At 38.3% G+C, this 24,605-nt stretch overlaps 1 protein-coding gene across 1 annotated transcript in view; it reads left to right on the forward strand.

Annotated features, from left to right (window-relative positions):
• LOC150085838 (serine hydrolase BPHL) overlaps window positions 1–23,031 on the forward strand; it is a 177,274-nt gene extending 154,243 nt beyond the window's left edge. The window contains exons 5-6 of the mRNA XM_090373514.1: window positions 7,296–7,548; window positions 22,926–23,031. Of these exons, the coding sequence (XP_090229640.1) occupies window positions 7,296–7,548; window positions 22,926–23,016 (344 nt within the window). The 3' untranslated portion in view covers window positions 23,017–23,031. The remainder of the gene's footprint in view (window positions 1–7,295; window positions 7,549–22,925) is intronic.
• Window positions 23,032–24,605: the final 1,574 nt, after the last annotated feature.

Consider the following 24,605-nt stretch of genomic DNA (forward strand, 5'->3'; position numbering starts at 1 on the left):
GGCTACGAAGGCACCCCTCCCATTGCACACTACTTACTGAACACTCAAAAGCCAGTTCAAAACACCTGGTCAGCAGCCACTCCCACATCCATAGCACCTACTACTCCACATTTTCTTAAAGAAAATAATATGGAAGAAACAAAAAAAACTGATTTTCTGCATGTGAAAAATGAAAAAATAGAGATAGAGGTGAAGGAAACAAATGAAGACATGGTCTTGGAGATTTTGTGGACAAAGATATGGACACGGGACAACACCCAGTCTTTCCCAAAAAGGATAAATCCAAGGCTGAGAAACTAAAGCCCTTAGTACTTTGGAAGGACACAGATGGACCCATCAAATCTAAGTAATGTTCATAATGTTCACTTTCAAATTTCTGCAGTGAAACTGCCATGGTTTCCATCGAAACAGTGAAGACATCAAGGACCTCCTACGAAAGTACGAGCCAACGTGCTTCTGCTTACAGAAGACATTTAAAGGCAAGTGAGGACCCTCATATGCGTAGCTGTTCTACCATTTGGAAAGACAAAACTGGGGATGGTCTTGCCCACAAAGGCGTCTCCATCCTTGTGGGTAACCATATCCCCTTTCAAACTGCACCACTGACTACCAATTTAGAGGCTGTGGCCATATGTCTTTCAGTAGAGTTTCTTCTCACTATCTTCTCAATCTGTTTGCCACCTGGGAATGACATCCCCCAGGCAGACTTTGATGATCTCATTAAGCAAATGCCACCCCCTTTTCTATTACTAGGGGATTTCAATGGACATATTTCTCTGAGGGGGTAGTTCTGACATCAATGGATGGGGTCAGATTACAGAGCAATTGCTCGAAAACAATGATCTGGCCCTTCTAAATGTGGGATCTAATACCTTTTTCCATATGGCTACCGTACATTTACTGTCATTGATCCTTCCACTGCTCCTTGTCCCTCCTGCCTATGTGTAATGGGAAGTTGAAGGAACCCTTACAGTAGCAATCACTGCAGTTTCTGGGGGGAAAAACCTTGCGTAGATAGCAAGGTTTTCCCCCCAGAAACTGGGTTTTTCATCCAGCAAACAGTCAAATCGACCATAGAACAAACGCAATTAAAAAAAAAAAAAAAAAAGACATAAGACACAGCACGGCAGATGAATTTAATTATTTGGGTGACCTAAATATAATAGTTTGGTTTAGTTTGGTTTTGGTAGCAATCACTTCTCCGTGATAACCATGCTTTGCAGTGGGAGATCATGCCATCCATCATTGATATCTTAGACGAGTGGGAGATCATGCCACTAATCTAAGATATCGCAATGGAAGATTGATCATGCTAACAGAAATGCCTTCAAACATGTGGCAACGTTAAACACAACCACAGTCAGCCAGGAGCAAATTAATGATGCAGTAAAGTACATCACAGAAAGGATTGTACAAGAAACATCATTCCAGAAACATGGTGGAACATAGAATACATAGCAGTAAGAAAGGCACAAAACAAGGCATGGGGGATATTTTGTTGATATCCTACCACAGAAAATCTAATAGCCTTCAAACATGCCAAGCCACATTACATTAGATGTCAGAGTCAGAAAGAATTTTGGATCCACTTTACATTTTCCATCAGCCAGGTGGCCACACCAAGAGTCATCTGGAAAATGAAAGGTAAATACACATCACGCCGTTTAACAATCCTAGTTAAAGTTTGTTCTGTGAGTTTGAAGTTGGACAGTAAATGAATGCTGGCTGGTGGCGGCACGTGTTCGGACTGTTTTGAAAGAGAGAGCAGGAATTATAGAAGCCAATTCAGAAGAACAGTGCCAATGGAAATATTTATAGAAGAGGCATGCAGTAGAAACAGTACGTCTATGAGACAACGAGTGGAGAGACTTTGTTAGAGATGAATCATTAATTAACTTAACTGCCCTCTTCTGAATGGAATCAAGAAGCCTGAGAGAGGTTTTGGGGGCACCACCCCAGATGTGGGAACAATATTCCATGGTAGGGTGGATTTGCGATTTATACAGAGTGAGCAGCTGTTTGGAAGAAAAGTAATGCCGAGAGTGAAAGAGAAAACCAAGTTTTTTAGATGCAGAGGAAGCAATATTTGTAATGTGCTTGTGCCAAGAGAAATTAGAAGTAAAGGTAATCCCCAAAAGAGATATATCATTTTGCCTAGAAATCGGAGTGTCACCAAAGATAAGCATAGGAGCAGAAGAATCCTTTTTGCGAGATATAAGAATAGACTGAGTTTTAGAAGGGTTGAAATCAACTAAGTTGTCTTTGCCCCACTGGAGAATTACTTGAAGATCGGCATTTAAGGAATTGGTAGCAGATTTTCGAGAAGTTGAAGCTGATTGAGCAGAGCAAGGTTTCTTAAAATGGAAAGTGGAATGCAATGCGTTATCATCGGCAAAACTATGGATAGGATTTCCAGTCAATGGAAGAAGGTCATTAATATACAAGAGGAAAAGAGTGGGGGAAAGGCCTGAACCTTGGGGGACACCGGCATTAGTGGAGAAGTTAGAAGACAGAGAGCCATCTACCATCACCCTCAGTGAGCGATCAGAGAGAAAACTGGATAACCAATTACAAAAAAACAATTGGCAAACCATAAGATGGAAGCTTGTTCAGAAGACCTTTATGACAAACACGATTGAAAGCCTTTGAGATGTCAAGAGCAACTACTTGTGTTTCCCCGAACCTTTCCATTGAATTAGTCCATAAATGGGTAACATAAGCCAGAATATCACCAGTGGATCGACACTGACAGAATCCATATTGGCAATTGTTGATCAGATGGAAGATTTCTAGGTAGTTTAAGAGTTGGTGGTTAATTGATTTCTTCATTACTTTAGAAAGAGTATAAGTAATTGCAATGGGACGATAATTGGATGGGAGGGATTTGTCACCCTTTTTAGGAACTGGCTGGATATGAGCAAATTTCCAAGCAGAAGGAAAAACACCTTTGGAATAAGAAAGTGAAAAAAAGCGGCAAAGAATATGAGCACAGGTTTTGAGAACGAGTGGAGAAATAGCATCAGGACCTGGAGCTTTCTTAGTATCAAGATTTGGTAAAATCCTTCTGACATCCTTTTGACCGAAGACTACAGGAGTAAAACACCTCCCACCATGTTGGGAATGGTGGGAGGTATTTAATGATCTTTACTAAGATCATTAATACATGAGTTGGGTGGCGCCTCCATAGTCAAGTGGGAAGGAGCAGCAGTGCATAGCACACGCTTCTTGATTAGACTGGGGTTCGAGCCCGTCACCACCAAATATGGAGGATGTGGAAAGGTCAGAGAATGACCACCGCATATTCCAGGAGCAATATGGCCTTAGTTGTTAATGCTCCTAAAAACCAAAGTAACTAACTAACTAACATGAGTTGGAAGTAAAATGGGATGCTAACAGGTCAGCTTTATCCCTGGCTGAAGTGACAACTTAGCTATCTGGTTTGGACAGAGTTGTGAGCAGAGATGGGCAAAAGTTGCGGCCAATATTTTTCGCAAGAGACCAGAATGCTTGGCTAGCATTAGGGCAAGAATCAAGTTTTCTACTCTTAGCCTGTTCAAAATCTAGTTTGGACTGATTAATAACTGCTTTACAATAATCTGCTTTACAGACAATGACTGTAATCAAACAATATCTTCTATGTTTCTCTACAAATGTGTTACTTTTTTAAAGGTGATACAGTTTTTTGTCTGCCATTGTATTTTTCCTACCTAGTGATTATATTGTACCTTCTGTGATGACACAGCTTGGCCTTAGGCTCTTTAGAAACAACTTCATTTACCAGTGTCAACCTAAAATAACAACTACTGATTTTAATCAAATAAAACCACGTAATAGGTAATTCCATTATTCATTAAAAATTTTAAGGCACTGTTGCAACGGTTTCATGGATAAACATAAACATTGTTAGAGTCTATACCCCAGCTCTGTTCACAGAAGGGACAATGTGGTCCTCAGGCATTAAAGATGGAAAAACATAATGCAGTATAGTATATTCTCCAGCTAGCTAAAATTTGATTATCATCTTCTACAAAAAAAAAATGAATAAATAAAAGTGCACAACAATGTGTTATGAATATTTAACAATTAATATTTGTAGTTCAGTTCATTTTAGTTCATCCCAGTTCATTTGTTTAATTGTATTCAATATAACTAAGAAAAGTTCTATGTGCACAAAAAGTTATGAGAGAACTTGTGCCAGTCATCACAAGATTATACTTGTGTAGAGTTTTGTGATTGATTGCTACAACAGGATGAAGCAGATCCAAACCTGTTATGCTACATTCTTTGGACTAATAAAGTTCACATTAAATGACTTCATTAATAGCCAAAACAGTTAGGTATCATCAGAAAATAATTGCACTGTCATCTCTGAATAGTACCATGGGTTAACATTGTAGGGTTACATATTGCTAGGCTGTATTGCCTACTACACTGTCTGATTTGTAATACCAACACATCATTTGAGTGAAATGTTAGCATTGTTGATGGAAGATGCCAATGATCTGGTTTAAACATGATGTAGTAGTAGTGGCATGTGATGCAAGAAAGCAAGTGTATGAGCTTATGCAGCATCAGCCAAAAAAAAAATCACACCATTCCCTCCAAATGCCTGTCCAGTTCCTTCTTAAATTTATTTAACCTATCAACTTCCACAATGACAGATGGAAGTTTCTTCCAGCAATTAACCACCCACTGGCTAAAGGCAAATTTTCGCACATCTGTATTTTCTTAATTTGAATTTATGTCCCCTTAGGTTCGTAATTCGAACAAGTGGAAGGATCCCATCAGAATTCAGTGTGCTCAACCTATTCAAGGCCTTATACACATCAATCAGATCACCGTGCAGGTGCCTAGTCTCCAGCCACTACAATTTGCAGAATTTAAGCCTCTCTTGGTAAGAGGATCCCTTCATTCCCCATACCAATCTTGTTGCTCTTCTCTGTACACGCTCAAGCAAATCTTACATCCTTCTTAAAATGAGGCCTCCAAACCTGTACGCAGTACTCAAGGCATGGCCTGACCATTGCCTTATACAGAGAGACAATCACCTCCTTTTCCCTGCTAGCAAAATTCCTATATATCATTGACAAAACCCCATGACCTGCCCTGGCAGCCTGTCTGCATTGCTCAGAAAACTTCATATCTGACAGCACAATTACTTCCAGGTCTTTTTCATTTTCTACCACCTGAAGTGTAGTACCACACAGTTGGTACATTTCTCTGGGTTACTTCTACCCATATGCAGTATTTTGCATTTGTCAAGGTTAAACTTCAGTTGCCACTTCTTAGCCCATCTGCCCAAATTATCTAGATCCTGTTGCAGTAGCACACTGCCATTATTGTCATTAACAACCCTGCCAACCTTTGTATCATCTGCAAACTTCGACACTAAGCCTGATATACCTTGATCAATATCATTGATAAATATACAAAACAACAGAGGACCCAACACCGCATCCTGTGGGACTCCACTAATAACATTAGTCCACGAAAAGCAGCACCCATTAATTACCACCCTTTGTTTTCTCCCACTTAACCATCCTTTTATCCATTGTAGCAACTTACCCTTAATACCATTCTGCTCCAATTTGTACAATAGTCTTCCATGCGCAACAGTGTCAAAAGATTTCCTGAAATCCAAATATATGATATCAAAATTAAATTTTTGCATCCAGTTCCTTTGTAACCACATCATAATATCCAATAAAATTTGTCAGACAAGACTTTCCCTTAACACATGCTGTGTCTAAATTATTGCTGCAGTCTTGTCTAGATGATCCTGCAATGCATCTTTAACCAGTGACTCCATTATTTTACCCGGAACAGAAGTTAAACTAATTGGTCTCTAATTACTCGTCACCCTTTGATCCCCCTTTGTGAATTGGGGATACATTTGCACATCTCCAGTCTGTGGGGACCTCCCCTGAGTCCAAGGATGCTCTCATAATTATGACTAAGGGTTTGCTTAGTTGCTTTGCTGCCTCCTTTAATATAACTGGATAGATCCCATCCACCCCAGGTGCCTTTTTTTATGTTTAACTTCAACAATTTCTCCTCCACTTTGCTGTCAGTTATTACAAAATCATTAAATATCCTGCTACAATTCGATAACCTTCTGCCATTTTCAAACCTTAAAACTCCTCATGTGTGAATGTAGATGCAAAATACTCATTCAGTTTGTTTGCTATCTGAGCAGGATCATCAACGGTCGAACCATCGATATCAAGTGGACCAATCAGATTCTTCCCCTTCCTTTTAGAGTTTATATAAGTAAAGAAATCCTTGCTGTTTTTCTTAGCATCTTTTGTCAAAGATTTCTCATAATCCGCCTTCACCTGCCTACCCTCCTTTGTGACCTGATTACAGACTAGCTTATATCTGCCATAGGCTTCTGAGTCGCTTGATAATTTATATGCATCCCATGCATTTTTCTTCTCTGTTACGAGTCTCATTAGTTCATTTGATAACCATTTAGGCCTAAATGGTTATCAAATGATGTATCCTGGCATATTTTGTTTCAGAGGTACACCAGTTGCTGAATACATTCCCAGAAAGATATATAGGGCATGGCAGTGCTGAACCTGGTTGTCAAGATCTCCTGTTGTTAATCCTTTGGGTTTTTCCTCTGTAGACATTCAAACCACTGATGTGTGTTTCAGCACCCCATAATAATTTGGAGGAACTCGTCACAAGATTACTTGCAACAGTCTTAACCATCAATAGAGATATGCTATGATAAATCCAAGTCAGGATTTGTATACATGCTTCTACCTGCTGTATGATGTTAAGTGTTCACCATAAATGTTTATTGTGGTGTGCATGGACTTTTTCCATCCTTTATCATATGCACCACTCCTTTTGTTTGTAATAAAAGGCATGGCGTGAAGAGTGTATCCAGTTCCTTCATTATTACTGCTCTTACACCTTAACCCTAGAATAAAACAAAATGCATAGTCATTTTGTAAATGTAACGGTAATGAATACTGTACATGGACATACAGCGTTTCAGTGGATTTTTCACAGTTTGTGAAGAATTCATATCCTAGCCTTGAATTATACATTATATACTGGCTGATAAAGAACTTCAAATGAGAAAAAGGAAGTGATGCAGTAAAACTTTGTTCATTACATACCTTCAAAGTAATGCCCTTAATCCAAAAATAATGCAAAATTATTTTTGCATTATTTTGCCCAAACAGCTTATAGATTTTATTTTCTTTCATAGTGGTGCTTAAGATGCCGTAACTTTTAAGAAATGGTTCAATGTAGAATTGATTATTCCATTTATCTTTTAGCAACCAGGAATATTGACTCTTGGAGTGAGAGAATGAGGGCTCCTATGATAGCGTTATATGGTGCTGATCACTTTCAAGAACTCTGGAAGAACTACATTGATTGTATTCAGTTTATATATAGCAGTGGTGGCAATCTTTGTCGTGATGAACTGAAAAAAATTACTTGTTCAACCTTGATTATCCATGGAAACAAAGATGCAATGCTGGACTACATACACCCTGTCTATCTATTTGAGCAGATAAAGAATGCTAGGTAAGCCTTACATGTTCTTTTAATTTTTTATATGTTTGATTTTAGTCTGTTCTGTAATAAACTTCTTTCACTGCTTTACCTCATTATTAAGATGCAGATATGATCTTTTCTGTGTTATATGTAGACTAACCAGAGCAGGGGCGTCTCCGTAGCCAGGTGGGAAGGAGCAGCAGCAGTGAGTAGCACACGCTTCTTGATTAGACCGGGGTTCGAGCCCGTCACCACCAAATACGGAGGATGCGGAAAGGTCAGGGAATGACCACCACATATCTCGGAGCAATATGGCCTTAGTTGCTAATGCTCCTAAAAACCAAATAACAAACAACTAACCAGAGCAGGTGTAAGGGATGTACTCCACCCAGCTCCATGCTCAGCCAAAACATAGAATTTTCAGTTTTATTAACAGCCATTTTTAAGGGCTGATATATTTTTAAAAAATAATGGAAACAATAGGCAGTTTTTAGATACTCTGGTTACAACATAGACTAAGTTGTAATTGGAGTGTCTAAAAATAAGTGAATAAATAATAAAAAATTAATTAAACCAAGACAAGAAACCATATTATATGTCCACTTGGCCGGACAGGCATCATAAATACAGGATGCATTCCATAATTAGAAAACATCATGTGAATAGAACAAAAGTCAGACCATCGTAATTTGAGAACTGACTGTGAATTTCTTAGCTTAGAATAATTAATCAGAAAAAAATGCTTTAATGCAAACATGCAGTTTTTAAATTTAATTATTTATATAACTTTATTTTTAATAAAGACATTTTATTAACTAAAATTATTGCAGCCTTAAATTATGATTAGTAAAGTATGAATGTGAAAATGGACTGCGACATCAGCTTGAAACAAACCGAGAAACAAGCAACAAATTTAAGTAAATGAAATCAATAAGGGAAAAACATTATACATTCTCCTTCATAGCTTGGTAAGGATGCAAAATATATTTAATAAGCAACACTTTCTATAATATTAGAGATAGTACTAGCGAATAAGCTCATCACAAACCAGGCTTGAGTGTATACTGGTGCATAATACCCATTATGGGAGACTTTACATTTCATAAATGCAACTACAGTGGTCTAAGATAATTTTTAAATTCTGTATAATGGGAAGCATTCAGCTTCTTTGTTTGTTATTTGGTTTTTAGGAGCATTAGCAACTAAGGCCATATTGCTCTGGGATATGTGGTGGTCATTCCCTGACCTTTCCGCATCCTCTGTATTTGGTGGTGACGGGCTCGAACCTCGGTCTAATCAAGAAGCATGTGCTACGCACTGCTGCTCCTTCCCACCTGGCTACAGAAGCACCTGGGAAGCATTCAGAGAAGTAATTATAGAATCTACTAGCCTTTTTATATCAACTAAGGGATAATGTTCAGGGATTAGACCTAAGTGGATGTCAGATGAACTTATGAGACTTTTGGCACAGGAGAAGAACACATTTGGTGCATATAAATTATCTGCTGATACAGAAGTGTATAGTGGATATAAATGTCTGAAATAAAGTCACAAAAGAGGAAAGTCAAGCTAAGGCAGATTGCAAGAAATCTCTGCAAAGAATGTAAAGAAAATGAACAAAAACTTCTTTACTTATGTAAACACTAGAACAAATGGGATGAATTACAGTTGTCCATCAGATATGAATGGTTCAACTGTTGATCATCCTAATAAAGGCGCCTCCATAGCCAGGTGGGAAGAAGCAGCAGTGCGTAGCACACGCTTCTTGATTAGACCGGGATTCGAGCCCATCATCACCACCAAATACGGAGGATGCGGAAAGGTCAGGGAATGACCACCGCATATCCCAGAACAATATGGCCTTAGTTGCTAATGCTCCTAAAAACTAAACAACAACAACAACATCCTAATCAAGTTGCAGATAAACTGAATAGACATTTTGCATCTCTACATTGACACACGAGAAATGATTTCGCAATAGGGATTCCAGAAGTTATCAAATTGTAACAGAGAGCTAAATGATTTTGTGATTATTGAGAGGCAAGTGGAAGAGAAATCATTGAAGCTAAATGTTAAAAAAGAACCTGAGATGGATGGCATCTATCCAATTATATTAAAGGAGGCAACAAATTCAAATAATAGAGTTGTTGGTTAAAGAAGTAATGCAGGGCCATATAGACAGAAATGCAGTTATACTGCAGATGTAACATGGGTTTGTAAAGAGGTAATCCCTGTAAATTTGACCAATCTGATTGGATTCTATGATGCAGTAACAAAGTAACTAGATGCAAAAAATTATTTTGACATATACTTAGATTTCAGAAAAACTTTTGATACTGTTACACATGAAAGACTGATATATAAATAGGAGTAGTGTGGCATCAGAGGTAAGTTACTGCTACGGATAAAGAGATGTTTCAGTGGGAAAAGACAGAGTTGTTATCAATAGACACTGCTCTTCTTGAAAAAATGTTATTAGTGGAATACACCACGGTTCAGTGCTGTCCCCACTGTTGTTTGCTATATTTGTCCCCTCGATGTGGGCACTTGTACATGGTGAGGGGACCTCCCAGTGATGCTACTGGTCTTCCAGATAAGCATCACTGGGATCTAATGCTCATATCTTGGTTCCAGGGTTACATCGTTGGAATCCGGCGTGTGCAGATGTGTACAGCGACCCGTGGAAACTCAGAACTTCGGCCCCTGCTTCGATGACGGGTGGTCCCAGCCCGGCCCGACTGGGATCATTCGGCAGGTGGTTCTTACTGCTAGGGTCAACTACCTTTGGTCCTGGGATGGGAACAAGGCTTATTGGAAACGTGAGTATGGTACTCCTAAGCAAACTTGGCGTCCCATTCGTGTATGCAGTACCTGCTAGTTCACGAGTGGGCATCCCCTCATAGGGCTCCATGGTGGGTGAAGTACTCAGGGCATCGGAAATTTTTATCTTACTCCTATGAGTAATTTAAATCCTTCTTCTGGGGCGTACCTACCTAATCGATCATCGATGATGATGACACCAATTCTGTTAAAAGAGCCAGAACTGAGGAGAAAACACCATCTGTGACACTTCTTTTCCTCATTCTCCATTCCACCAGAGAGCAGTCAATTGGGAAAATGTCACCTTTCTTTATCCAGAAAGGATTAAAAGGGATGGCAGGTTCACCTAAATCCGTAAAACAGCTGCGTTCTGGAGATATTCTAGTTGAAGCATCAAATACAAAGCATCCTGAAAAAAAAAAAAAATAAATAAATAAATAAATCTTTATTGTGAAGTAGAATTACAGCACAATATCCCATCACGGCGACGAGCGCCAGGGGTTCACATATAAATAACATAAATACAAATTCAAATGGCTACAAAATATAGCGAACACATACAAAAGGCTACAAAATACAGATTACAAATGCACATCTATAGGGGGAATACCCATCATTGTAACCAATCACAAAACTCTGAACTCGTCATGAGGTGTCATATCAGAGTGGGATCTTCTTCACGTTTCTGAAGAAGAGATCTGCTCTGAATTAAAAGAACAAGGAGTGACAGCTGTCAAGTGAATTTCAATGCGAAAAGATGGGAATCTCGTCCCTACCCAAGTTCTCATCCTAACATTTAATACCCCACAGCCTCCAAGTTCCATCAAGGCAGGGTACTTAAACTGCCCAGTGAGGATTTACGTTCCAAACCCACTGAGGTGTTTTAAATGTCAAAAGTACAGCCACTCACAAACGGCTTGTGGTGGTAACCCTGCCTGTGCTTGATGTGGTGCTAAAGATCACAAGAGCAAGGAATGTCTAGCTCCTAAGCCTAATGGACCAGAATATGTCTGCTAGGGACAAAGGTTGATGATGTTGTAGAGCGGATATCATCTTTTAAGGGCACAAAAGGTGATATAGTTGTACACATTGGCACAATGATATTAGGAGTAGGAGACCAACAGAATTACTTAACAAGTACAGGTCACTATTGAACAAAAGCCGAGAATTAGGGTTGAATTTGAAAGTGTCTGCAATTCTGCCCAGACACGATAGAAGGGAGTATATGATGAGAGCCTTGTCGATCAGTTCGGCCCTGGAAAGAATGTGCAAGGCTCAAGGGGTAGAATTTTTTTCAGCCTGGACTGTATTTGTTAACAGGAGAGACTGCTTCGATAGGGATGGGATACACTTAAATAGAAAGGTTGCAAGAATATTTGCTGATGCTATCGAGGCAGTGTTAGGTGGGTCGGAAAACTGATAGCTTGGGGGGATACAAGGACTAATAGTTTAACAGTAGCCGTAGGCAGAGGTGAAGGTGATTCTTACACAACTTCAATTAGAATAAGTAGCGACCTGGAGCGTGGGGTGTTGGGGATTTCAGGGACGGATGGCAGTCATCCTGAAATAGGTGGGTATATGGGATGTGTTAGGGTAACTAGGAATAGGAGTAGGAGCATGTATGCTTGCATGTATACCAATGCTAGAAGTATTGTAAATAAATTTGATGAATTTGAAGTGTTAGTCAAGACATCAAAGGCGGATATTGTTGGGATAGCAGAGACGTGGTGTCACACAGATATAAGGAATGCTGAACTGGAATTTGGGGAGTACAATGTGTACAGAAAGGATAGACAGGGAGGTGTTATGCTGTTAATTAAGAAAAACATAAAATCAAAAGAAGTGCATCCAGTTGATATAGATGAACAGTGCACTGTTGAGTCAGTTTGGTGTGACATAAGCACTGCAAAAGCAAAAATAAGAGTAGGAGTGTGTTATAGGCCAAATGACTTGAATGAGTACAATGAACAGTTGTACAGAGAAATAGAGTGGGCTAGTAAATCGGAATGTCTTATAATGGGGGATTTTAACTTCCCAGATATTGACTGGAACTTATGGGTTGGTCACTCACACACTAGTCAGACTTTTGTGGATTTATTGGATGATTGTTTTCTGCAGCAGCATGTTCGAGAGGCAACCAGAAAAAGTAATACTCTTGATCTGGTTATCAGCAGTGATAATTCGTGTATTAAGAATTTTCAGATAAAGGAACCAATAGGTGGCAGTGATCACAGTGTACTGATGTGGGATTTACTTAAAGTTTTAATTACCATCAGGGGTAAAGGAAAGGGTTTTTGCTTCCGTAAAGGTGAGTACAGTGGTCTCCGACAGTTTTTAAATTCTGTAAAGTGGGATCAACTGACGATGTTACGAACAGTAAATTCTAAGTGGGAAGCATTCAAGGAATTAATCGTGGATGCTACTAAAAGTTTCATACTTATTAAAAAATATTGTTCAAGGTTTAGGCCTAAATGGTTATCTAATGAACTAATGAGACTCGTAACAGAGAAGAAAAATGCATGGGATGCATATAAATTATCAATCCACACAGAAGCCTATGGCAGATATAAGCTAGTCTGTAATCAGGTCACAAAGGAGGTTAGGCAGGCAAAGGCAGATTACGAGAAATCCTTGGCAAAAAATGCTAAGAAAAACAGCAAGGATTTCTTTACTTATATAAACTCTAAAAGGAAGGGGTGAATCTGATTGGTCCACTTGACATCGATGGTTCGACTGTTGATGATCCTGCTCAGATAGCAAACAAACTGAATGAGTATTTTGCATCTACATTCACACATGAGGAATTATTAAGGTTTGAAAATGGCAGAAGGTTATCAAATTGTAGCAGGATATTTAATGATTTTGTAATAACTGACAGCAAAGTGTAGGAGAAATTGTTGAAGTTAAACATAAGAAAAGCACCTGGGGTGGATGGGATCTATCCAGTTATATTAAAGGAGGCGGCAAAGCACCTAAGCAAACCCTTAGCCATAATTATGAGAGCATCCTTGGACTCAGGGGAGGTTCCCACGGACTGGAGATGTGCAAATGTATCCCCAATTCACAAAGGGGGATTGAAGGGTGACACGAGTAATTACAGACCAGTTAGTTTAACTTCTGTTCCTTGTAAAATAATGGAGTCACTGGTTAAAGATGCATTGCAGGATCATCTAGACAAGACTGCAGCAATAATTCAGACACAGCATGGGTTTGTTAAGGGAAAGTCTTGTCTGACAAATTTGATAGGATATTATGATGTGGTTACAAAGGAACTGGATGCAAAAAATAATTTTGATATCATATATTTGGATTTCAGGAAATCTTTTGACACTGTTGCATATGGAAGACTATTGTACAGATTTGAGCAGAATGGTATTAAGGGTAAGTTGCTACAATGGATAAAAGGATGGTTAAGTGGGAGAAGACAGAGGGTGGTAATCAATGGGTGCTGCTCTTCGTGGACTAATGTTATTAGTGGAGTCCCACAGGGTTCGGTGTTAGGTCCACTGCTGTTTTGTATATTTATCAATGATATTGATGAAGGTATATCAGGCTTAATGTCGAAGTTTGCAGATGATACAAAGGTTGGCAGGGTTGTTAATAACAGTAATGGCAGTGTGCTACTGCAACAGGGTCTAGATAATTTGGGCAGATGGGCTAAGAAGTGGCAACTGAAGTTTAACCTTGACAAATGCAAAGTACTGCATATGGGTAGAAGTAACCCCAGAGAAACGTACCAACTGTGTGGTGCTACACTTAAGGTGGTAGAAAATGAAAAAGACCTGGGAATAATTGTGCAATCATATATGAAGTTTTCTGAGCAATGCAGACAGGCTGCCAGGGCAGGTCATGGGGTTTTGTCAATGATATATAGGAATTTTGCTAGCAGGGAAAAGGAGGTGATTGTCCCTCTGTATAAGGCAATAGTCAGGCTACGCTTTGAGTACTGCGTACAGGGCTGGAGGCCACATTTTAGGAAGGATATAGATTTACTTGAGCGTGTACAGAGAAGGGCAACAAGATTGGTGAGGGGAACGAAGGGATCCTCTTATCAAGAGAGGCTTAAGTTCTGCAAATTGCTGTGGCTGGAGACTAGGCACCTGCGCGGTGATCTGATTGAGGTGTATAAAGCCTTGAATGGGTTGAGCACGCTGAATTCTGATGGGATCCTTCCACTTGTTCAGGTTTCGAACCTAAGGGGGCACAAATTCAAATTAAGAAAAGACGGATGTAGAATAGATGTGCGGAAATTTGCCTTTAGCCAGCGGGTGATTAATTGCTGGTAGGAACAAACTTCCATCTGTCGTTGTGGAAGTTGACAGGTTAAATAAATTTAAGGAGAAACTGGACAGGCATTTGGAGGGAATGGTGTGAATTTTTTTTTTTGGCTGATGCTGCATAAGCTCATACATTTGCTTTCTTGCATCACATGCCACTACTACTACTAATTGTACTAACTGCCAAGGAGAGCACCCTGAATACTCTCGAGCATGCCATCGGTGGAAGGACGAAAAGGACATTCAAAAATTAAAAATGGAGCTGAACATCTCCTACCCAGAGGCCAGAAAACGCATACAACCAATAAATAGCAGGAAGCCTTCATATGCCCAGAAAGTTTCTGGTAAGAGTACAATTGGGACCCAAACTGATATGACTATTCCTCCAAGGAACTCTTTCACTCCCATTGCCCACTATTTATTGAATTCAATAAAGCCCACCCAAAAATCACAGTCAGCTGTCACTCCAATATCAGTACTTCCCAGTGCTCTAGCATTAGCAACAGTGAGCACTTAATTAACATCACAGAAAACTGAACTGCCCACTTCAGGGCAAGAAATAATGGATGTCGAAACCAAGGAGGTACATAATGAGTCAGTCTTGGAACTCTTTGCAGAGGAAGAAATGGACACAGGACAGCATCCATACTTCCCCAGGAAAGATAAATCCAAGACTGACAAAATTCAGCCCTCAATACCTCGGAAGCCGCCTGATGGACCCACCAAGCCCAAATAATGACTAAATTACTACAGTGGAATTGCTGTGGATTCCAGCAAAATATTGATGACATCAAGGCGCTCCTGCAAAAGCACAAACCTGCTTGCTTTTGCATACAGGAGACTTATTTAAAGGCAAATGATGACCCCACCATGCATAACATTACCATCATTCGTAAGGATAGAATTGTGGATGGTCCTGCTCATGGAGGAGTCGCAATCCTCGTCGGCAACCAGATCCAATTTCAGCCTTTGCAGCTTACAACTAGCATTGAGGCTGTAGCAATTTGCCTTACAGTGGGGTTCTTATTGACTGTCTGCTCTGTTTATTTGCCACCTGGGATTGACATCCCCCAGAAAGACCTTGATGATCTTATCATGCAGTTGCCTTCCCCTTGTTTAATTCTTGGGGATTTCAATGGACATAACGCTCTGTGGGGTAGTTGCTAACATCAGTGGAAAGGGAAGAGTCATAGAGCATATCCCTCAATGACAATGACCTCTCTCTCCTAAATGTGGGAACAAACACCTTCTTCCACATGCCTACCCATACATTCTCTGCCATTAATCTTTTTATCTGCTCGCCTTCTCTCCTTCCTTCACTTATTTGGGAGGTAGAAGAAAACCCATATGAAAGCGATCACTTCCCCGTGATAAACACCCTAACTAGTGGTAGACCATGTCTGCCATTTAGTTTTCCACAGTGGAAGATTGATCAGGCTGACTGGAATGCCTTTCAACATCTGGCAAATCTTGACATCGCTACAGTCAGTCAGGAGCCAATCAATGATGCAGTCATGTATGTCATAGAAACGATCGTCCAAGCAGCTGCAATGGCAATCCCAAAATCATCCAGCTGGATCCCACTATTTCCCAAACCTTGGTGGAATTCAGAATGCACAGCAGCAAAAAAAGCACAAAACAAAGCCTGGGAGATATTCTGCCGATATCCCACGACTGAAAATTTAATATCATTTAAACGTGCACGTGCAAAAGTGCATTATGTATGATGTCAGAGCCAAAGGAAATCTTAGATTCATTTTACATCGTCCATAACTCAGGCTGCTAGCTCAAAAGTAGTCTGGCATAAGATCCAGAAAATGAAGGGAAAATATCCACCATACCCTTCAGTGATCCTCAAGCACAATGGATGTCCAATTGCAGATCGAACTGCAGTTGCAAATACTCTAGGGGAAACATTTGCAAAAATCTCTGCAATAACATCTTTTCCCGCAGAGTTTTTCGCCCTGAAAAAGAAAAGTGAGAAAAACCCACTAAACTTCTATTCAAAAGGGCTTGAACCATATAACAAGCCCTTTTCACAGGAAGAGTTAAATGCAGCACTCTTTCTCACGCATGAAAGTGCTGTGGGGGCCTGATGACATTCACTACGAAATGTTAAAACACCTCTCACCACAATCTAAGGATCACCTTTTAATTTTGTTTAACAGAATTTTTATTAACAAACAATTTCCAGATTCCTGGCGAAAGGCTATCGTTCTTGCTTTCCTAAAACCAGGAAAGGATCCTAGAAATCCAAGTAACTATTGTCCTATTGCTTTGACAAGCTGTTTGTGCAAAGTCCTGGAAAGAATGTTAATGCACACCTTGTATGGTATTTGGAAATAAATGGTCAGCTTTCCAGGATTCAGTGCAGCTTCCGAAGAAATAGATCCACTCTGGATCATTTAATCTGATTGGAAATGCATTCGTGATGATTTTATTAAATCCAAGCATCTGGTAGCAGTTTTCTTTGATATTGAAAAAGCGTACAACACAGCCTGGCAATTTGGAATATTGCAAGACCTCTATAACTTTGGTCTTAAAGGTAACCTTCCTGTTTTTATTAAAAACTTTCTTTCGAATCGCCAATTTCAAGTCTGTTTAGGATCCACCCTCTCACGAGTGTTCTCTCAGGAAGAGGGAGTCCCACAAGGATCCGTTCTAAGTGTCATGCTTTTTTGCAATCAAAATAAACGCTATCACAGAACGACTTCCACCCACGGTGAAAAATGCCCTCTATGTTGATGATTTTACTATATTGTGTCATTCATGCAATATGAGGGTCATTGAAAGGCAACTGCAGAAAACAATTGATCATCTTACAGCTTGGTCTTTGACTAATGGGTTCACATTTTCATCACAGAAGACTGTTTGTGTACACTTCTGTCACATACGCAATCTCCATTCTGACCCAGAATTAAGGCTTGGGCAAAACAACATCCCAGTTGTAGCAGAATTCAAATTCCTTGGACTTATTTTTGACAAGAAGCTGACATTTTTACAGCATATTCATCAGCTTAGGACAAGATGTGTTTAAAGGGCTTAACATCCTTCGTGCCCTTTCGTCAACTTCGTGGGGCACAGATTGTACTACCCTTCTTCGTCTTTACCGAGCACTTGTCCGTTCCAAACTTGATTATGGGTCTCAGGTTTATGGTTCTGCTAGAGATAGTGTACTTCGGTGGTTAGATCCAATCCACCATCAGGCCATACGGACAGCCACTGGAGTATTTCGCACATCTCCTGTCCAAAGCCTTTACGTTGAAGCAAATGAACCAACTTTAGCTCTTCGACATAAGCAGTTGTCCTTACAGTATGCCTTCAAATTGAAATCCCTGCCCAATCATCCCACGTGGGCATCTGTTTTTGAGCCACGCTGGGAAAACCTCTACAACCCCCGTCGGACTGCCAATAAACCTTTTGGTATTCGGATTCAAGGGCTGTTGAATGAACTAGACATGATGGTAGACAATGTTGCCCAGTCACCAAGGCAATTCCTTCCACCCTGGCATGCCTATTTTCCAACTTGTGACTTCTCTCTTAAGATCTGGGAGAAGGCTACTACACTGCCATCTATCTACCATAAACTCTTTGCATCACATAGATTGCAGTATTCTGACTTTCTGCCAGTCCATACAGATGGCTCGAAGTCAGAATGTTATGTGGGATCTGCTGTTGTGTTTCCTCACAAAACATTATCCAATAAGATCCCACAAGAAACTAGCATTTATATTGCAGAGTTGCGTGCAATAGAAACAGCCCTAGATCACATTAAAAATAGCGACTACCAAAGGTATATGATTTATTGTGATTCATTGAGCATGTTACAGGCTCTAGTATCGGTGAGGTATAACCGTCATCCAATCCTGTCCCGGATCCCGCAGATTCTTTTTTCTCTCGTGGAATTAGAATTTGATATTCGCTTTTGCTGGATCCCAAGCCACATTGGGATCCAGGGAAATGAATTAGCTGATACTGCTGCCAAATCAGCCATTTTCCTGAATAATCAAGGAAATGGCTGATTTGTCCCCTATACAGACTACAGGCAAATAATATGCTCTAGATTACATTCCCAATGGCAAGATTCTTGGCACAGACAGGCTTTAAATAAACTACATCACATTAAGCCTGTAATCACGCAATGGCAGTTCAGTCTACGCAGGGTTCGAAGAGAGGAAGTTGTTCTTGCTTGGCTCCGCATAGGTCATAGTCATCTAACACATTCCTATTTGCTGAGGGTGGATGACCCACCTATGTGTGAGATGTGTAATGCTATTTTAACCATCCGTCATCTTTTTATAGAATACCATGTTTTTATAGAAGCACGACGCTTGTGTTTTACTGCTTTTAATAATCCGACTGTACCATTTACACTCAGTGAGATTATAGGTGACAGAGACATGTCTGACATTTTTAACTTTTTGCATTCTATTAATTTATATATGAAGATCTAAGTTTTTTATTTGATATGTTTTTACTTTACTTTATATCTTTTTTACATAATGGTTAATTGCTTGAAGTGGTAGCCTAGGCAACCAAAATGTTTAGTATCCCTTTAAATTTGACTTGCCACATTATGGCCTTAGCTGCCAATGCACCATTAAATACCAAATCAATCAATCAATCAATCAAGCTATATTTGTTAATGATGTTGATGAAGGCCAATCAGTCTTAAAATCTGTTTGCAGATGATACAAAGGTTGGCAGGGTAGTTAATGACAGTAATCAGAGTATACTACTACAAACAATCTATAAAAATTAGGCAGATGGGATTGAGATGTGTGATTGAAGTTTAACTTTGGCAAATAAAAGCTACTGTATGTGGGTAACGGTAATTCCAGATTAACATACCAACTGTGTAGTACCACACTTGGGGTATTGGAGAATGAAAAAGTTCTGGGGATAATTGTGCAGTTAGATATAAAGTTTTCTGTGCAGTGTAGACAGCTTGCCAGGACAGCTCATGGGGTTTTGTCAATGGTACACAGGAATTTTGCCAGCAGGGATAAGGAGGTGATTATCCCATTACATAAGGCAACAGTTAGCCCACATCTTCAGTGTTGTATACAAGTCTGGAAGCCTCAATTTAGGAATGATGTGGAATTGTTGGTGCAAGTGCAGAGAACAGCAGTGAGGTTAGTGATATAAATAAAAGGGTGCTCTTACTAGAAAAGGCTTCTGTTCTAAAATTGCAATGCTTAGGACTAGGCACCTGCAAGGAGATCTGATTGAGGTGTTAAGTTTTTGAATAGTTTGAGTAAGCTCAGTGTTGATGAAATCCTCACTCTTAGTCAGACTACATATAAGCAGACATAAATTCAAATGGAGGAAGGATGATTGCAGGAAAAATTTACTAGAGAAGTTTGCTTTGAGCCAGGGGGCAGTTGATTGTTGGAACAAACTTCCATCTAATGTTGTATAATTGAGTAGTTTGAATAAATTCAAAGAAGAACTGGATAAGCTATTAGAGAAGATGGACAGATGATGTGGTGAGTGTTTATTTTTGCTGATGCTGTATAACAGATTCCCAACCAGGTCAATATTAACCCCCTGGGGGTCAATTGTCTTGAAAGAGGGTTTGATGGCAAATTATATAATAATTTAATAATAATATATGGTTTAAAAATATAATTATTAATATTGGCCTTAATAATTTTTGGTTTCAGCAATTTGGTACGTGAATAATTTTATTGCTAGGTGGCAGAATATTTACTAGAAATTATAATCCAGCAAACAGCCATTTTTCGTGATAGTATGTTGTGTTGCTAGTAACAACGAATAACAGTTTCCAACAGTCAGTCGACTGACAGACCTATTACAGTTAAACTCAGTGTTACCATCTGAACAGTGTATAGGCATGTTACAAATTTAAACACTGTTATAAGTTATTTAAAATAATAACATTACAATTTTGTGAACATGTAGTTTTTGGGAAGATCCTTATATAATGCTGCTCCCAAAAAAGAAGTGCCTTCTATATTTACAAAATTGTTTAACATTAGGATTTATTTCTTCACCTGGCAAAGAACCAGTACCACTTTGCCTCTTATATGAGACAAAATAAGAGCACCAATACCACTTTGGTGGTATTGGTGCTCTGAAACCATTAAAGATGGAAGACCACTTAGAAAGGATAAATTCTGGTGCAAATGATAAGGATTTTGAATATTTCAAACATATTAAAGATAAATAATAAAACATTCTGCAATGAATTGAAGTTTAAAATCATCTACATTCTACAATAAAATAAGGTTTAAAATCATTTTTAAAACCTTCAGTTTCTAGAAATGCTGAAGGAGGACTAGAAGCCTCTTATAATATATCACTGTTAATTATAAAAGCAGGATATCTACACACAGTTGGGGAGCAATTGATGCCATCAGTGTGAGAAATTATAAGCTCTGTTGTGAAAATGGATCCAGATCCAGAGAAAGACAGTAGCAAATTTCAAATCGAGAAAGATCGACAAAGAGACACAATATCTCCGAAGCTGTTTACTGCTGCCCTTGAGGAAGCTTTCAGAAGATTAGACTGGTCGCAGAAAGGAGTCAATGTGAACGGAGAGTACCTAAACCATTTACGATTTGCAGATGACATTGTGATCATAAGCCACGATCCCAAAGAATTAGAGGAAAATCTTAATCAGTTATGCAGAGTTATTAAGGATTTTGGACTAAAGATGAATATGGCTAAAACAAAAGTAATGATGAACAAATATGCCACAGAAAGGGATATAATCATTGAAGGAGCAGAAATTGAAAAGGTGGAGTCATATACTTATCTGGGACAAGTAATTAGCTGTAATTATGATAAATGGCTGGAAGTCAAGAGAAGAATAGGTTTTGGATGGATAGCATTCAGGAAATATAGTCACATACTGAGGAGCAATATCCCAATTTGTCTGAAACGTAAAATAATGAACCAATGTATACTCCCCACCATGACTTATGGAAGTGAAACTTGGGCACTCACCAAAAGAATGGAAGAGAAGCTGAGAACTACACAGCAAAGAATGGAACAAATTATATTGGGAATCAGACTGTTAGATAAGAAGATAAACACATGGATTAGGCAGCAAACTCAAGTAAAGGGCATTCTTATCAAAACTAAAGAATTAAAATGGTCTTGGGCAGGACACATAGCTTGAAGGCATGATGACAGATGGACTAAGAAAATAACAGAATGGTACCCAAGAGGAGCTAGAAGAAAACCTGGAAGACAACAACAGAGATGGACAGATGAAATTCATCAGTTTGTGGGTAGTAAATGGATGATCATTGCACAAAACAGAAGGAACTGGAAAGTTTCTGGAGAGGCCTTCATCCTGCAGTGGATTGAAAATGGCTGATGATGATGATGCTTCTAGGGCTATAGTGCACCTCCCAAAGAAGCATTGTTTATTAACTGTTCTAACAATTTTGACATCATCTGTAAATTTTGATATCATGCTCATTTATTTAGCAAAATCAAAAAGAACAATGGTCCCATACCAATCCTTGGGGACTGCACTTCTTATGTTGGCCCAATCTGAAGAGTAACCATTAATCAATCCCCTGCCTTCCATCCTGCAGCCACTCTGTGATCCATATAATTATTTTTCCTTGATTCCAACACATGTACATAGTAACCTCTCATATGGTATTGAGTTAAATGTTTTGCTCAAATCCAATTATTTCCTACATCCTGCTCGTGAGTGACTATCGAAATAGCTTACCAGGTTGGTTAAACATAATTTTCCAGTTACCAAACCATGCTGTTTCCTTCTGAATTCTGTTTCTATCCAGTTGATCCTATACTGCACTCTTGTTCATTGATTTTACGATTTTCCCTACTACTGAAGTCAGACTGACTGGCTGATAGTTACCACTTCATTCATAGAACTTCATTTATGTACTGGTGATACACGGGCACTTCTCCAATCCAAGAGAATTGCTCCTGGGTCGAGAGATGCCCAAAATTAACCTTAATGGTTTAGTGTGTTCTCTTGCCACCTCCCTCCCTCCCTCAAAATAACTGGGTATATACCATGAACTCCAGGATGAAAGTCTTTCTGATAAATAATCTATGGTCAGAATATCATTATTTGAAATATGAATGCCATCTGTTTATCTCCTTTCTGTCTTACAGGCCCCCAAAATGATCCACTTTAATTATACTGATTATAACTTTAATTATATATATAAACTAATAGTAGATTTTCAATAAGATGAATATTTCACTATTTGTGAAGTGGCACCTCTTCATAATTTTTATAAAACATTGTATATCCTGCATTTATTATGCATACCAATATTTTTTTGTATTTTACAGATTACATAGAATGCCTGAGGGAAAGCATAACCTTCATCTACGTTATGCAGATGAGTTTATTAAACTTGTAGAGAATTTCCTTTTAGAATGAAAAAACTTTTACCATATAAATGTTCCTCTAATAATTAGTATGGCATGTATTATATTGAAAGCTTGGTAAAAAGTGGTTTATATAAGGTTTTTTTTTTTTTTTTTTGTAATTGTGTTTTCTTCATATCTTACACATTATTACAGAGAAAGTTTTACATTATTCTTGGTTAAAATGATTCAATTATTTAGCAGTGCATTTAGTTCACCACAACATTGAAACTGGCAAAAACATGTACGAATACCTTAAAATTGAAAATTTTTTCATTTTATTGCATTTGAGATTATTACCATTGAATTACTGTTAATGTAAATATCAATGGAGCATAATGGATTTGGGATACATACAGAAAGTCCGAATATATATTCAGACTTTCTGTATGCATTACCACAGTTTATTGATGGAATTCAAGGTTTACCAAATATCTTATACTTTGTTAGTTTTAAATCTTCTATTTATGTTTATTATTGAAAAATGAGCTTTTACCAGTATATCTTCTGAGTACGTAACCAGACTAATTCTGTAAAAAAAAAAAAAAAAAAAAAAAACCATGGACTGTCTTTCAGTAAAGAAAAGTTTGCCCAACACAATCGTTGGAATCCATAGCAGACTCACCTAATTCCTCTATGGCTTTTTATTTCCCAGAACTGAAAAACTTTTTCTTAAAATTGACTCATTTTAAATCAGTTAAAGATATTCAGAGCAAAGTGTGATGAGACTTCCAGAATGTGAGTTACAGCATGTTTCTTACTGTAGGCATGTGTGCATAAAGTCAGAGAAAGAGTACTTTAAAAATAGTGATAGTTTTTTTTGTTTTTTTTTTAATATACAGAAATGGTTACTCTGTCAGTTTCATGTCTCTATATAGTTTTCTTTATACAGTACTTAGAATGACATTAATGAATTCAATAGTGTTAGCAGGTTTGTACAACTACATTTATCAAATAAAGCGTTGGCATACAATTATAAATTATTTTAATTATTCAGTACTCATAATCTTTCATAAAAGAACATTATTTAAACCAATAATAAAAGTACAACACTGATATGCTACATGTAATAAAATAATTTTGATATCTTGCACTGTAGGTGTAGCACTCTTAGTTTGCATAGCAACCTTAAAACTGACTGTTGAGCCCTATATTCAATATTATTTAATAGTATTCAAATATATTGAACAATATATATATTGAATACTGTTAAATATTCATATTATACATTTAATCTATATTAAATATGTATTTAATAGTATATTCAATAGTCCAGGCATACAATATTGTTAGAGCCAGACTTACAGCAGTTTGGTCATATTGTACATTTACAATTCAGAAGCTCGGTGAATGCTTTGTTAGACATGGCACATTTTGTTCTACCTTATCATAGATCAGTGTTTCTCAACCTTTTTTTTTTTTTATTTTATTATTGCCCCCCTAAAGGGTTATTTTTTAAGACAATTTTTTTCCTAATCGCCTCCCATGAAATTTTAAACAAGAAAATACTTTATACTTACTCTTTTTATTCAGTGGATTCCTTGAGTCTGATGCTTCTTAGCTAAAAGTTCAATGTTCAGTATGAGGTTAGTAAGTTTAATT

The sequence above is a fragment of the Mastigoproctus giganteus genome, chromosome 5 (assembly GCF_048544385.1).
Source record: "Mastigoproctus giganteus isolate SK-2022 chromosome 5, ASM4854438v1, whole genome shotgun sequence".
Lineage (NCBI taxonomy): Eukaryota > Metazoa > Arthropoda > Arachnida > Uropygi > Thelyphonidae > Mastigoproctus > Mastigoproctus giganteus.